The sequence below is a fragment of the Ursus arctos genome, unplaced genomic scaffold (assembly GCF_023065955.2).
Source record: "Ursus arctos isolate Adak ecotype North America unplaced genomic scaffold, UrsArc2.0 scaffold_2, whole genome shotgun sequence".
Classification (NCBI taxonomy): Eukaryota; Metazoa; Chordata; class Mammalia; order Carnivora; family Ursidae; genus Ursus; species Ursus arctos.
In genome coordinates, this window is record NW_026622874.1 from 2,892,736 (window position 1) to 2,908,472 (window position 15,737).

General features: G+C 39.2%; 1 protein-coding gene across 6 annotated transcripts in view; it reads right to left on the reverse strand.

The window, feature by feature from the left end:
* AKT3 (AKT serine/threonine kinase 3) overlaps positions 1-15,737 on the reverse strand; it is a 304,406-nt gene that overhangs the window by 54,101 nt on the left and 234,568 nt on the right. For all 6 annotated transcript variants that reach the window (XM_026509582.4, XM_026509579.4, XM_057315024.1 and 3 more), the window contains one exon: positions 9,136-9,264. In XM_026509582.4, coding sequence (XP_026365367.1) covers positions 9,136-9,264 — 129 coding nt within the window. The remainder of the gene's footprint in view (positions 1-9,135; positions 9,265-15,737) is intronic.

Genomic DNA, 15,737 nt, shown 5'->3' on the forward strand with positions numbered 1-15,737 from the left:
CCAAATGTGGTTTTTAACCTCTTTTTTCATAAAACCATAAAAAGCATAAAAGCTGGATTAACTGCTTCCCGAACCCACATTTCACCAGCCGGGTTCTCATCCCCAGCTGGCAAAACTGGCAATCCTTTATTTTTGTTTAAATACCTGGTTTGCAGCCAGAAGGGAAAGTGAGTACATAAAAAAAGGGTTTTATTTTTGAAGAGAAATAAGCAACTGAAAAATCATTGTAAAAAAATCTGTTTGATAAAATAAAGTATATTTTTTATTTCCCTTTGTAAAATGAACACTGATTCTCAAAATAAGAGGTTTTGCTTCTGAACATACGTGCTTTAATGAATATATGGATACATCACACTGCAATTAGAACTGTTTGTTGTATTACTTTAAACCGAACAAATCTGACGTAATATATTGTATCTTATCGACATGCGAAGTCCAGCAGCGCTGAGGAGGAAAAATCCCTAAAAACTCAGCCAGCCCTCTTAATCTAAGAGTCTTTGTTCTCAATTTAAAAGAAAGATTGCTGTTCAACTCCCACCTCCAAACAGCTGGAAGATGAAATATACAAGAAATAAAAAGAAAACGGATTATAATATTCTACATGTGGATACAGAATATAAAACATGTTACCACTGTTCGGACAACATCCCTTCTCTCCCCCTAAATCTACATTATCTCAAAACACAGTACTTCCAAAGGCTCCAGAAATTCCAAAGTAAAATTAAAATCCACAGCCTCTTTTATATTATTTTCTAAAGATAATTTTCCTCCCTTACTCAAAGCACATATTTCCCCTCAAATTACAGTAACATACAAAATTGATATTCCTTAACCTAAGAGTTGCAATTCCTTCTGCCTACCTCTGATGATTTTCTTTCTCCCTGGACAAAAGGCTAATTTACTCCCTGGTTATCAGGAGGGCTGATCCAAAAGGTGGGATCACTGGTAACGCAGAGGCACAACAATGGCAAAGCGCATTTCAACTCCGTTACTACCCGCCTTCTCACAGAAGTTGGATATAAATGCGGAACAAAACCTGCTCCTAGAGAAATAATCCACTGAAAGACTTCTCTTTAAGGATTAGTCTAAAGAAAGTGTCTCTTTTCCACAAAATCACTGTTCCTAATGTTTTCAACTGAACTCAAGGTTTCAATATGAATGCAGACATTTGGTATTTCCTTCGTACCCTATTGTCTGTCACCACAGATGTAGCCTGACTTTGTAACTACATTTAATGCAAAAGACAGACATACAGGACAAGGGGAGATCTGGAACACCAGAAGTAATGTAAATATTCAACAATGATAAGAGGTCACATTAACTCAATATCCAAACAGAACCCAAACACTGGGAAACAAGGCTTAGTTTCCATTTTTCTACCAGGAGCCAGAGATTGCTTCATTTTCTGATATAATAAAACCGGTTTCAAGGAGGTCACAGCAGGTGTCCATTACTATTAAATATTCTGATAACACTTGGTTAATATTAGTAATAGCTGATGTAGATGCTTCCATTTATAAAACAGCCAGGGGAGTTAAACAAAAATCAGCAAGAGTAGCCCTTGAATGGTTACTAATTTCAACGATGATATTATATAATAAACTATGAATTTTAAAATGATATCATCAGTTAAAGTTCCCAGTATAAGCATTTATTTGGCTAATGGGCACTTTCAAAAACCATATCCACTCCAGTGTTCTTTTACCAACTAGGATTTCCTGGAAGGTTGAAGGAACACCTCTCTCGGCTTGGCCGCCAGGCCACACAATACACCCAAGGCAAGCAATTATAAGGAGGGGATGTATGCCCCGGAGTGGCTTGCTGCTCAATCAATAATCCAGACAGAACAGATGGGGGAAAAATTAAACATCCAAACAAACTGTCTGCACACCTATGTTGTGAAAGTAAACTGCGAACTTGGATGAACCAATTTACCACTAATTCAAAAAAGAATTTTTTTCCCCTGGTAACCTTGTATTTCAGGTAACAGATATGTGTGTGTTTTCTATATAAACATGCATTTCTATACTTTATCATTTATGGAAATCCTTTACATATTCTTCACATCATAGGAGTCTGCTTTAAAAAAAAAAAAAAAAGACCTGTTAAGTCTTCCAATCCAGATTCTAAAATGTATTGCAGCTTTAGAAGACTGTATTTCATAGGAATTATGAATTCCACGGTTTCTTGGTATTTTCTTCATAGATACATATTTTGTACCCGGTTCTCAACTGCTCCGTTAATTCTTAAGAGACTGAATGTAAATGCCATTTGCTCTGAATGAGCAGGGCTGTATGCTTTATGGCTACTTCCTCGCATCTACACACAAGTATAAGCTCACAGCGTCCTCTCGAAAGCAATCTCTGGCTGGAGCAGGCAACATGCTTGAACAAGAGAAAAGCTACACGGGTACCACACCAGTGACTGATTCCTACTTACACACGTCTTCCCAGAGAGTTCTCTACTTCCCTTTTATCCTGGAGCAACAGCCATCAAGGGATTTCAAGAAACTGGGCCTTTGTCACCCAAGTCAAAACAGCCATTGTGAAATACTACAGGTAATCTCGAGGATGTGCCCAGGGGGGCTAAGTTTTGTCTCTGTTCTCATGCTTCAGAGAATTTCAGATTGAATTTTGTGCTTCACCTAGAATCATTCCAAAGCACTGAATGCAAATATTCCTACTGTTGAAGCCAAAAGACCAGACAACACTGAAAAGAACTTTAGGTGAAAACTAGCTGCTACAGGAACGGACGGACCTCCAAGGAAGGAGGAGCTGCAACTTACCGACCCTGAGAGACAGTAAAGGTTGGCCTAGAAATATTACTTTCGTTCATATTTAAATAATATCCAATTTGGGGAGAAAGTGGGATGATTTTTAATATTACCCAGAAACAGTATAAAGAGTAAGCCAACTCGTGACAGTTACAGGCCCTCAAATCTGGACAACCTCTACCCGAACTAATCACTGCGCTCTTTCACTTAATTTCCCCCTTAATATTGATGGATCCTTTTTGGAGCCATTCAGGAGGATAAATGTTTTCAAAAGGGCCTTAAGAAGACGAGTGTTACAGGAATCATTAACAAATAAAATATGAGGGCTGCACAGAGTTTTAGAAGGGCCACTAAAACTTTTTATTTTTACAAAATGCTTAGGCATTTGAAGACTTAGTTTCACAGAATGTTAGAAATGGTAGAATTTTGTCCAAGGGCTAAGCAAACTGTAACTGTGTGCTCCTATTTTTACCTACAGATTAAATGTGCAAACACATGCTAACCTTGGACTCATTCATTTCTCTTAAGATCGAAAGACAATATTGACAGAGCCCAGGAAATGATGTCTTTTATGTCTCTTCTTTGTTCTATTTAAGACAAATACCTAAAATTTCATGTCATACATTTAAATCAAATCGGGTTACAAATGCTCCCGCACCCCATCTGCACTACTCGGGGCAGGAGCTACCTTTACCCTGAACTTGTGGACGCTCCCAGCTCATTCGGAAGAAGTAACTGTAAATCTCTGGCTTTACGTTTGTATGAAATTTAACGTCCATTTGTGCCACTCCCTCTACAGCATCATGATAACTTCGAGCAAACCTTTTTCTCAAAGTCGTCGACAAAATATTCTCGTCTCTTTCAGTATTTTCAAATTATACGTTCTATGAAAGATAGTAAAGGTGGTAGGCTTCAAAAGACAAGAGAATAAAATGACAGCAAGTGAATGTTTTCTAAGAATGAGGTTCTGGAAACGAAGGACACATCAAACAAAAATAATATTCTACACTCACATGAAATCAAATTACGTATATGTATTTTTTTCTGAAGAGCAACCACAACTCAGTACTATGCATTTTCCAACAGTCAAGCCATTTTTCTGCCATCTTTTTGTTAGTTCTAACTTGATTATCAAATAATTTTTATTTTTACACTATTACAGAAGTGCATTTCTCTAGGTTTCCAAAACCACCTTATTCAACCTTCCCCATCTGTCACCATCTGCTTCTTTTTAGCATGTACTTTTTGTGTGATCACATAAGCATGTGAAAAATAACTAACATTCAGATGATTATCTGCTGGTACATTTGAGGACTGGGCATAATAAAAGTGAACTGCCAAAACGTACTTAACACTTTTAATTTTGTTGGGTCTTGCATGTAAGCTACATTTGATTTTCAAACTGTTTTACAGTTGGGAAGTTGATCAGGTACTGCTAACTCAAGAGCAAAGCTGAGACTAAGTAATTAGCACTGCATAAAATGGTCTGGAGTCAGTGCGAGCCAAATCAAATAATAAAATGTAACAGTGAGATTTTCTACGTGATTTCCAATTTCTTTTAGAGTTTCTACGTGGAAAATACAGTACAGATTTCAAAAACAAAATCCCGTCAAAATATCTGATCGTCCATAATGTGTGGCAGGTAAAGTTTCTTTCTTTCTAATAGAAGAAAGAGCAAAAACATGTTCATTTAAAACCACAGATCCGAATGCATTTTTAGAGATGCAGGACGCTAACTGCATACTTTATATGCCCGCTAGGACTGTAGCTCTCCAACCTCTTAAAAAAAAAGACGTGACTTTTTTTCCTTTACCAACAAGTATCTCTAACTCTTCACCAAAAGAGGTAAGTGAACAAACACTTGCTTTAAATACTCTTTTTCCAAGAAATGGCATCTTCCCACTGTAAGAGTCATCTTCCCTGCTTTCCTCTACCACAAGAAGAAACCCACATTTACTTAAAATTTGTCGTTAACTCCAGCCATGTGTCTGACATGGTGGACAGTTAACAATTGGCTTTGACCTGATCGCTAAGTCTTTTTTGAAGTATCTTCTCATAGCCTTCGTGGCTCTTTAAGGAGTGGGGCATTTCTGCCAGACGAAGGCAACGTAAAAGGCAGACGGTGACCACTGCCAGACGAGGCGCGGGAGGCCCTGAGCTCGCTCTGTGGTATGTCAGCAGGTCTTGTGTAGGAAGAGACAATGCTGACAGCGAGCCACTCACAAGAGAAGCAGTAACCAGAAATGTATTCCAGGTCTGATAAGCAACTACAACTTACACACCATGGAGAAAAGTCTGACATTGATGATGGAACGTACTAGAAATTTCAAGGTTCAAGAAAAGTGAGAGACTCCAGCTGAAGTGCTCTTGCCCACCCCTCTGACTCTGATCATGTTTGTCTGACCACATTATTGCCTTGTTCTCGATGCAAAGTGACTTTCCTTTATCCAAGACATCAAACCTAAACTCCTTTGCATGCCAGTCCGCATCTCTGTGTCCAGCCTCCTGTCTTCCTGCTTCCCATTCACTGCCACTGGACCCTCCCAGCAGGCTGACACACCCTTCCTTCTCCTCCCACGACCCTGGGCACAACTCCAGGAAAGCAATTATTTTCTTGCACAGTAATGACTGTTTTCTGCCTCTATATATCACCCTAGTAAACAGCAAGCTGCTTCAGGACAAAAACGATCTCTTACTATCTTTGTATTCTCAGCCCCTAACACAACACATGACCCCTAATAAATACTCTGTAAGTATCTCTTGAGCGAACGAGAGTGTTCTTCAGTGAAATGGTCTGTATCGGAGACCGGAGGAAAGGACTTCAAATTCTTATTCTTAAAAGTCAGAGTAAACACATTCAAAGTTCCCCCTATTTAACAAAAATGCCATGATTGACACAAATACTTAAAATGGAAGAATTTAAATTGCATGAGAAGTAGTTGTTTCAGGAATTGTCATCCCCAAATGGTAACAACCGTGATTGAGAAAAGGGGTTGAGACTAATCACGGATCAACACACATCAGCCATGGGTACAGAAACTGCTGTTAAAGACCAGATGTCTGCAATACTCAAAAAAAAAAAAAAAAAAAAAAAGCACACAGAAATATTTTTTGCTTGTTTTTAAAAAGAAATCGATAATTTCTTGGGAATTGTGAAGTTTCACTTTAGAAACAACTAGATTCTTCTTGCATGAAACTCTTGGTTTTGTGCTTCAGCTGATGATATATAAGCAGGTAAGCAGTATCTTTGTCTCTTAGATCATCTGCTTCTGAATAAAATAAGATGTGCTCATCCTCTTCAGAAATAATTTCCCCTAGTTGTGCCACAGCTCATTTTGTTATTCTCCATACACGATGGCATCATCCGTGGCCCAGGGATCACAGGGGTTACTGGAACTCCAGAGAAACAAAGGATTTGTTTATCATGGGACATTCACAAAAACAACCCTATTCTAGAAAATATGATCTCATATTTGAATAATTAAGGAACAGTGTTCCAAAAATTTTACCTAATTTATCACAAAAATGGGAGGATCTTAAATTCCCGATTTTAAAACAGAGAAAACAATATTGTTGGCAGCCCTCAAGAAAACAGTATTTGGAAATGTGCTGCATTTCAAATTATTAGCACTTCTTTATAATAACACAATACTCTTGAATGTAAATTTACTCTCTAACTGAAAACAAAATTATAATAAACTGGTATGAGTTACTACATGTATAGGGAATGCTAGGGTTCTCTATGTATCCCTACTTCTTAATTTCTTTTAATTACCTTTTCCTTTTGAGCATTTATACTACATTCACTCTAAAAATGATAATTATTTACATCTATAAGTGGTCTTGAAATTGTGGCTTTTGGGGGCGATAACACATGTAGTCAAAAAAGGAAGAGTGGCCTTTATAAGACGGACCCAGTTAGACTCCTGACCCTCTCTCCGACAAATCCCTGCGGTGTACAGACTCCATTAAAAAGAAGTTCTGATCCGTAGTCCCCTCACCTTTAAAAAACCATCAGGGATGCTATCATAAAAGGTCATTCTAAATATACAGCATCCATATTCAGCACATGTTCCATAAGCTAATATCCATCCATCAAAGATCAATGCCTTCCTACTTGGCTCCAGCCACACCAATGTTCTTAGAGTTTGAGGGAGGAACTGAGATTGTTCCTGCCTCGGGGTTTTATACTAGCCCCCCCCCCCCCCCGTGTCTAGAAAGCTCGTCCCCTCCACTTCCAATAGCTGCGTTCTTCTAAGCATTCAGCTGTCTGGTCGACCATCACCTCCCTGCGCATCCTGTCCGTAGAAGACCGTATCTTCCAGACAGCTGCGACAGTACCTCCTGCCTCCCATGGTCTTCTACAACGGGGAAACGGGAGCCGACGTCACTACCACTTCAACTGGTGTCAGCTCAGACTGCGTAACCAGGAAGCCAAGGACAGAGACGATGTGTGGATTCTGGAACCAGGCCATAAAAGGAGACGCATGCACAAGTGTTCGCAGCAACGACACTGGAAGCAAACCAAATGTCTGTGGACTGCTGAACGGGTAAACGAAATGTGGCATATCCACACAATGGAGTATTATTTGGCCGTTCAAAGGAATGAAGTACCAAGAAAATGCTAAACACATGGATGAATCTTGAAAACATACTACGTGAAAGACATAATCAGCCCCATATCATAGGACTCCATTGATACGAAATGTCCAGAAGAGGCACATACACAGAGATGGAAAGTGGATCGTGGCTGCCTGGGGGGAGAGAAGCTAACGGGTATGGGTTTTGTTGCCGGAGTGATGAAAATACTCTGGAATTAGATGGTGGTGATGGTGGCACAACTCTGTGAACATAATAAAAACCACTGCTGAATGTTATGGTATGTGGTCTATACTCCAATAAAATAATTAAAAATATAGTATGAAAAGGAATTTGAAAAAACTAATACAACATTTCTTAATGGTTTACTAGGTGAACAAACAAAACAAAACAAAATAAGGGGAAGCAGCTTGTGACTCGTGCCCTAGGACATTCACTTCTGGAACCCAAAGTCTGGACCACATGGCGAGGGTGAGGCTCTGGGTCAAGGCAGCAGGTGACGGCCTGTCAAGGTAGCAGCGGGCAGGAACATCGACTGTCAGATGACTGAGGATGCTTCCTCACATCAGCCTCCAGCTACAGTCACCCTGCCGCTGTGAAGCCCTTCTGGCTGAGGCCCCACATGCTATGGGGCAGAGATAAGCCATCGCTGCTGTCCCCTGACTATTCCCACCTCTGAAGCAGAGAGCACATGGAACGCTTGTTTTTCACCATTAGGATTTGGAGTGCTTTGTTACAAGGCCATAGTAATTTGAGCTCCATCTAAAATAGCCACCACACCACACCCTTCCCTTTATCCAGCTTTATTTTTCTCCCTGGCCCTCTTAGTCATTAGATGACATTAGTATTTACTTACTTTTATTATTTTGCTCCAGTGAGCAGGGTCTTTGTCTTGCTCCTGTAACCACATCACCCAGACAAATACCCAACACATAGTAGACACGTAATATATATTTGCTGAATAAACAAATTAGTGAATTATTATGGAACCCTCAGCATGGGGAGGTCATTGGTTGGGACTTGCTTTGGCATAAATTCCAAGATGTAGCTACTGTCCTCTCATTAACTTTCCCTATAAAATACTTTCCAAAATGAAGTATGGAAATCTACAATACTTCGAACGTCAATTATCCCAGTTTCTTTGTTTCGAAGGAAAATCCAAGATGGCTTATAAAACTGCAACCATTCCTGCTGATGCTATCCAATTATTTGATTTTAATAAATGAATCAAAATGGGCATAATCAAGAAATTAAATGTATGTGACCAAAATATAAAAACTGACTTACTCTACTGAAGTTAGGGCCTTTGTGCTCATAAAATTTAATTGCTACATATTCTTACTCTATAATCTCATGCTAGACAAGTGAGAGCAAAATAGATGTGATTCGTGTCGGTGGAATGTAAGAAACAAAACAAATGAGCAAAGGGAGAAAGAGAGAGAGAGAGACAAACCAGGACAGACTCTGAACTCTAGAGAACACACTGCTGGTCACCAGAGGGGAGCTGGGGTGGTGGGGGCGGTGGGCGAGACAGGTGACAGGGATTCATAAGAGTCCACTTATGGTGATGAGCACTGAGTCACGTACGGAAATGCTGAATCATTATACTATATACCTGACACTGATATAAAACTGTATGTTAACTATGCTGGAATTAGAATTAAGAAAAAGTAGTAGATAGCGCAAAGTTTTTTAATGCTAAATGGTTTACTTTGCAGACACACAGCCACGTTAGTTCTCCCACAAACGAAAGTGGGGCCCACCTCGGGTGCCAGGTACTCCGGTGTGCCACAGAACGTCTTCATGGTGGCCGCGTCCGTGATCCCTTCTTTGCAAAGCCCAAAGTCTGTGATTTTTATGTGGCCATCTTTATCCAGCATCAAATTCTCCAACTGCGTAGTAAGAAAAATGACATAATTTGTTTTATAGTTTTCAAAAATAGGAAAATACTGTTTTGAAAAATTATTGAATGCTGAGTAAGGTATTTTGGAAAGAGGACATAGCTGTTGTTACTAGAACTTTCAGCACTTCCAAACCCTGTAGCTTCCTAACTCATGTGTAAAAAGAAATATGTTTTTATCAACTACTTCACGACGACAAAATTATTGATTTTTAAACCAATGGGAGTAAGAACCATTATTGTGTAAGTTCTGAGAACTACAACCTAAATAACTTTTCAAAGCAAGCAGCAATCCCTTTTTTTCTTAATAAATTGTGATCTAAACCATCGCAAAGAGACGAGCATCTTCTTCTAGATATATACAGATGGTTTTCAACAACTGCTCTTGGGAATCTATTGCTATTATAAAATATTCACTTACAGAAATGTTTTTTGGTGGTTGTTGTAAATCAAACCTAAATCTTATTTTGTAAGGTAAGGCGATATCCTCTTTTGAAGATCTTTGTAATAAAGAAATACCAACCCTTTTAAACATAAAAAGAAAAAGAATATCAAAGTCAAACATTCAACAGTTAATGAAAATATATAGCACAAACATTATAAGACTGGAATTTCTTTGAACCCATTAATTCAAAAACACCGAAGAGAATTTTAAAGACTTAACCAAGTAGCAAGATCATTTGCCTCAACTGAAAATTGTAAAATATAAGGGGGGGGGGGAAGGAGTTTGTGCAAAATCAATGCAATTAAAAATAGCAACAATAACTGACTTTTTCCTCCCAATTTGAACCCAAACTTATGATTATCATCACACAAAGATACCTATGAGGTGTAACTTGTGATCCTACAGCCTTATGCAGACAAAGCTCCTAAGACTGCTGGGTCATCTAGATATAACCTAAAGGTACACGCACGAAACACATGTGAAAAATGTATCAGCAGGATAAATGACAATTAGCTTATTTAAGGAGTAGAGACTTCTTCTTCACATGGTCACATAGGACAGTGCTTACCTGAACTCTGAAGTCAGTACAATTTCAAAACAGAACTCCACATAAGAACATAAGCCGGTATCAAGCATATGAAACGTGATAGTATATACTTTGTCACATCATGCAAAGTCTTATACACAAGAATCCAAACACAGTTACGGGAGTTACAGTCACCGAAGGAAAGATGAGAACAGACCTAAGCCCTTGGGTACAGCACTGGCTAAACTAAATGTTCAGTATGTGTCTCATGTACTGAATGGACTTCAGCAAAGTGAGTCTGTCTCTCCCTGGTCTACAGGAAGGTCAACGAACCTTAAACATATTTTGAACCTTTCAAAAATAGAAGTTCTTTATTTTATCTAAATTCAGATGTCGTGCATCTTCCTTATGCTCCTCTACTACCTGGAACCTAAAAATCAAGCCTCATTTGCACAGATGGCTAGAGGTCCTGAAACCAGTCAGAAACATGGAGAAAGAGTCTCTCTGTCTACTTCCCTTTCTTCCAATCTTCACTCCCTGCTTCAGTCTTTCTTTTCTTTTGCTTCTGGTTTTCTATCCTTGTTCCTTCTCTTTCAAAAACACCCCCCTCCTTCCTCTCCCGTCTTGCCATACTGAGAAGTCTATACCGGAGAGTCTGCTGTTTTGTTGAATGAAAATATAAATGCCCTGCTCTCTTCATTTTTAAAAATATGCATATTGTTTTAGTATATGAATATTATCATATATAAAAACAAAACCAAATTAAATTCTTAAAATGCTGAAAGGTCTTTTAAAAATATTTAGTAAATCTTTTTTATTAACATAATACATAAAAATTCTTACAAAAATTTCAAATAATACGTGATAGTATTGAAGAGAATGTGAATGTGCCATCTACAGTCCCCGTGCTGGGAGTATATTATGTTACTCCCCTCTATACACTTTATATGCATCGGAAAGTATTCATGGAAACATGAGAGCATGCACCATTTCTCCACATTTTGACAAGGCTATTTGGAAGCGAATGGAGATAGCAGTTTTTAAAAAACACTTTTTTAATACCAAAAAGTGTGTATATTTTTTAAAATCCTGATTTGACCTTGTTTTCTAGTCTCTTATCTCAGCTCTAAGATGCCAGCGGTCGAGGGACGAGGAAGGAACTGAGATGCAGAAGGATAGGGCTGGAGTAAGAAATAGGGTGAACATGACCAGGCCTGCCCAGAACTGAGGGAGTTTCCCGGGATGCCGGATTTAAAAGTTCTGTAACTGGGGAAGTCGGGGGCAAACCAGGACAGTTGGTCATCCTACTTGTTTTATAAATAGGCTTTTTAAAAAACCATTACAATACTATAGTAAACGATAAGGTCAGGCTAAGGGATGACTGTGAGAGGGGGGGCGAGGTAGCGTATGGGAGGCAGCAGAGAGCAAAATGCTCATATGATGGAGTCAAGTCAGAGAACGCGTATGTCAGTTCAAGCTTTGCCCTTACTCACTGTGTGACCTTGGGCATGCTGTTCATTTCTGTGTCTCTCAACTTTGTCTATGAAACAGAGGCAAATAACGGTAGCATCCAACGTGGTTGCTTTGAGAATGAGAGATACTGAAGGCGGAACTTTACACACCGTACACATTCAATAAATGTACTGATCATTCATTAAACGTGGAGAGCTTTAAAGGCTGAATTATAAGTTATCACAATGGCATGTGCTCTTAATGGAACACTTTGATCAGCTCAGTGACTCTGTTAAAAATACCGTCAATATGCAATAATTTCTACTGAATAAAACAGGCATAAATACTTCATAATTTTTGAGCCAGTTTTTTAATGGTGTCTGCCTTCTCCCATCAATTAGTTTTGCTCTCTGGACATCCTGAAATGTCATTTTACGGAGCGCAACTGACAACAACAACTTATCCATGAAGAAGTATCAATAATAGTCAGAGATGTGTCACTTTACAGAAAAGATATCCCCAAACCTACTCTTGTATAAGGATAAATCAGGGGTAACTAAATATCCAGTCTTGCTAAAAAACAAATAACAATTCAACACAGATGCATAACAAAGTTTCTGTAAAATGTTAGGAACCATCAGCATTGTGATTAACGGATGTTGAGGAGGCACAGAATCCCCTGGAAGTCTTTTCAAAGCAGATCAATGGCTTAGATCAGATCAACATCAGCTGGAAATCACTTCCTCTGTGCATCTAACACTAAAGGGGACTTGGTCACACATTCTGTGTCAAGGAGAAATGAAAACATTTACAAATGATCTCTCCTTGGTTCTCCTTCCTCAATCTCACAGCTGGCCTTCTTGCTTTGGTTGGCTGCAAAGTGCACAGTGCACAGTGTCGCTGACTGCTCAAGTGCTCTCCATGTATAAAGTCCAAATCCATCTGTTTTACCTCCCGTCAGTCTTAGTTTCCCAGTCTGGGAGCAGGCATCATGTTTATGCTCCGTGGATGCCCCCACTGGCAAAAGCAATGAGGAAGTCAAATAGGAGGTTGTGAGAAAAGATTATGTATCAAAAATCCGAGTGATGCTTATTATTTGTCCAGTTAAAGAGGGTTGCTTTCTAACAGTTCATTCTTTGAGAAGAGAAAAAATATCAGACCTATACCTCACACAGTTCCCATCAAAAAAGGCAAAATTTTTTTCCCAGCAGAAGCAGACAGTCGTTACCTGATAGAAGGTCTTGATTCAGCGTCTATACAAAAAAATACAGTAAATTGTGACATCTTTTTTCCCTCTGTGCTTTGTGGACAAGAAATCGTAGCAAGAAAGTACTATGCTCCTTGTTCTTGCTGGTGCCTGGCATAAAATTAAACTCTAAAACTCCTTGCTGTGCTTCTCAACACTTCACAGTACAATGAAAAATGAAATTTGTAGGGCATGACCAGGATCACTGGACGGGCTGCTTGAGGCCAGAACTGACTGGCCCAGAGGCTCCACGGCTTGGGCTCACCTGTAACCCATCTGTGGTGCACAGGCTGGGAAGCTTTGCTCGGACGTATGCCAGGCTGGTGAAGTTTTGTAGGCTCTCTAATATTCTCATATAGACACACATTCTAATATATTGCTACCATACATTATCTCTTAGGTATCATTTTATTTAAATGGCTGACACTGTGATGAAACAAAGGAATGAAAACAGCAGTTCCTAAGGGCTCTGACAGCTGTCAGAGCGGGTATGAACAATCCCCCTTCACTCACTCTGACGCCCCATTTTGGCACAGTTGCAGCAAACCCAATGTTTGGTACCCAGACTGCCTCTGGCCCGAGAATGGAGTAAGGACTTTGTCTTCTACACACTGCATTCTCAGATTTAGGGCTATCAAAGTGCCAACATGTCATACAAGTTGACCTGTAGTACTTTAATGATCCCAAAGTTAAGAGAGTGTGTGGAAATACTGAAGGAAAACACGTCTCCACTTCCGACCTGCCTAAGCTAGAGAAGGATTCATAATGTACAATGGTGGAGACCCCACACAGGTGGGCAGGCTGCTTAAAAACCAGACTACACATAAGGAACGCAGCCCAATAATACAGTGTAATTTTAGAGGGCGAAGGGGTTCTTAATAGCAGTGGCTTAAAATTTTTATAGAAGAGGAAATCCAGAGTGACTGGTCAGAAGGGAGCTGGGGGAGGAGTCTCGAGACTTCGTAGGTAAAGCAAGAACCCTACTCTGGGTTAGAGGGCAGGCTTATCTGAGGTGAGCGCCAGGGAGCTGATGAAGACCGGGAAGACTCTGAGCCCGTCCTTCTGTGCCAGCAGGAGACCTGGAAATCACCTAAATCTATTTGTTGGTTTCTCCTGTTAATAATGTAACTGGTTACATTAACCACTAAACTCTCTAATCAGGTAGAAAACAAGATTAGATGAATCATCAATAGAATGTAGTAGCGATTTATGTACAATTTTCTGCCCCTTGCCCTGTTATAAACTCTTGGAGAAATTTATTCTTCAAGAATTCCAGCATCCTTTTATGCACCTTTGCACATGTCCCTATTCAGCCTATTCTGTACTCAGATGGCACGGCCTTTGAAAAGAAAGCTTTCGCTCGCAAAGTAAGAACTAAGCAGAAAAGAAGAATTTAATATAATTTGCATTGCTGATGAAATCTTAAAAGAGATTTCTTCAAATTTGGATGCTAACATGAAGCTGTACCAGTTTTTTCTAAGTAATCACAAGGAATCCGGGCCCTTACTACAACAGAATTTCGTATTATGACATATATTGATAAACAAGCAAACTAACTTTTAAAAGTGTAACACAGATTTTAATAATTTATCTGCTGCTATGAACAACCAACTTATTAGGAACTATAAACTGATAAAATATCTTAAATCAACTTGCACATGAAGTAAGGCTTTCCCTCCAATGATAAATGGGGCATCAGCAAATAGGTCCAGGTTTCCTTGAGAGGCAAGCTATGACAGGCAACTCGAATGGATTTGCATTTGAATAAACATAAGGTCATTAGTAAGGAAATGATCAAGACAAATCTGAGAACGATCAATTAAAGTGGGTACCTAAATCAGTTTTTGATGATGCTATTTTTAATGTATCTGGTATAAATATATTTAAAACACCCATTCCCTTATCTTTGGCAGCTTTATTCACAGTTTAGATTTGCAAAGATCTCCCAGAGTTTATGCAATGCATTCCTTCCCCCACGCAGATTTCATTCTGACTCTAGAAAAGCAGAAAGGTGTAAGGAGCAGGACATTGGGCCTGGAGCTAGGATTCATGGTTTCCATCATCTTGACCATGTCAGCAACTTAGTCCTGGACTTCAAGTAAGTCACCTGCTAGGCTTCCAGGTTTCCATGACCTCACCTGTCAAGTATGGACCAACTGGAAATATCGAGATCCTACCTTCAGGATCTCATTCTATTATCCAAAATCCCGTGTGCTAAGGATACAAATAACACTTAGATAAATTTGAATGCTTGGCTTTTAACATTGCATGTGTATACATGGTGTATATTCTTGGTGTGTATTCATGTGGCTTCTGTCCTGTATTATATATTTGCTTAGACCTTTAAGTTAAGACTATATTTTTAAAAAATAAGAGAGCAGAGACCACCTGTCTGGTAAAGTTAGTGGTCTATGCGTATGGTAACTATATGGACTGGTATTTATAAATATTGCTGTTTACTAATTTTGGTCTAATTCTAACATCAGAAAGGACAGGGCAATGAAACTCTTATTAAATGCACTTTAATATACCAACATGTTGATTCATTTAAGAAGAAATGATTATCAAAGACTACTAACCAAGACCACCCCCATTATATCATTCCCTAATCAGTGCTGGCAATCAAATGGGCATTCTTTCCCTTGTTTCTTCAGGTTAATAATTCCTGCTTCCAGCTTAAGCATTTTGAATATGTTACTGAGTACTTCCAAATTATTCTCATTTCCTTAAATCGAGGGAACCCCCCCTTTTCCCTACCATAAGGATCCATAAAGTATAGCACCTCATGAGTGGGGA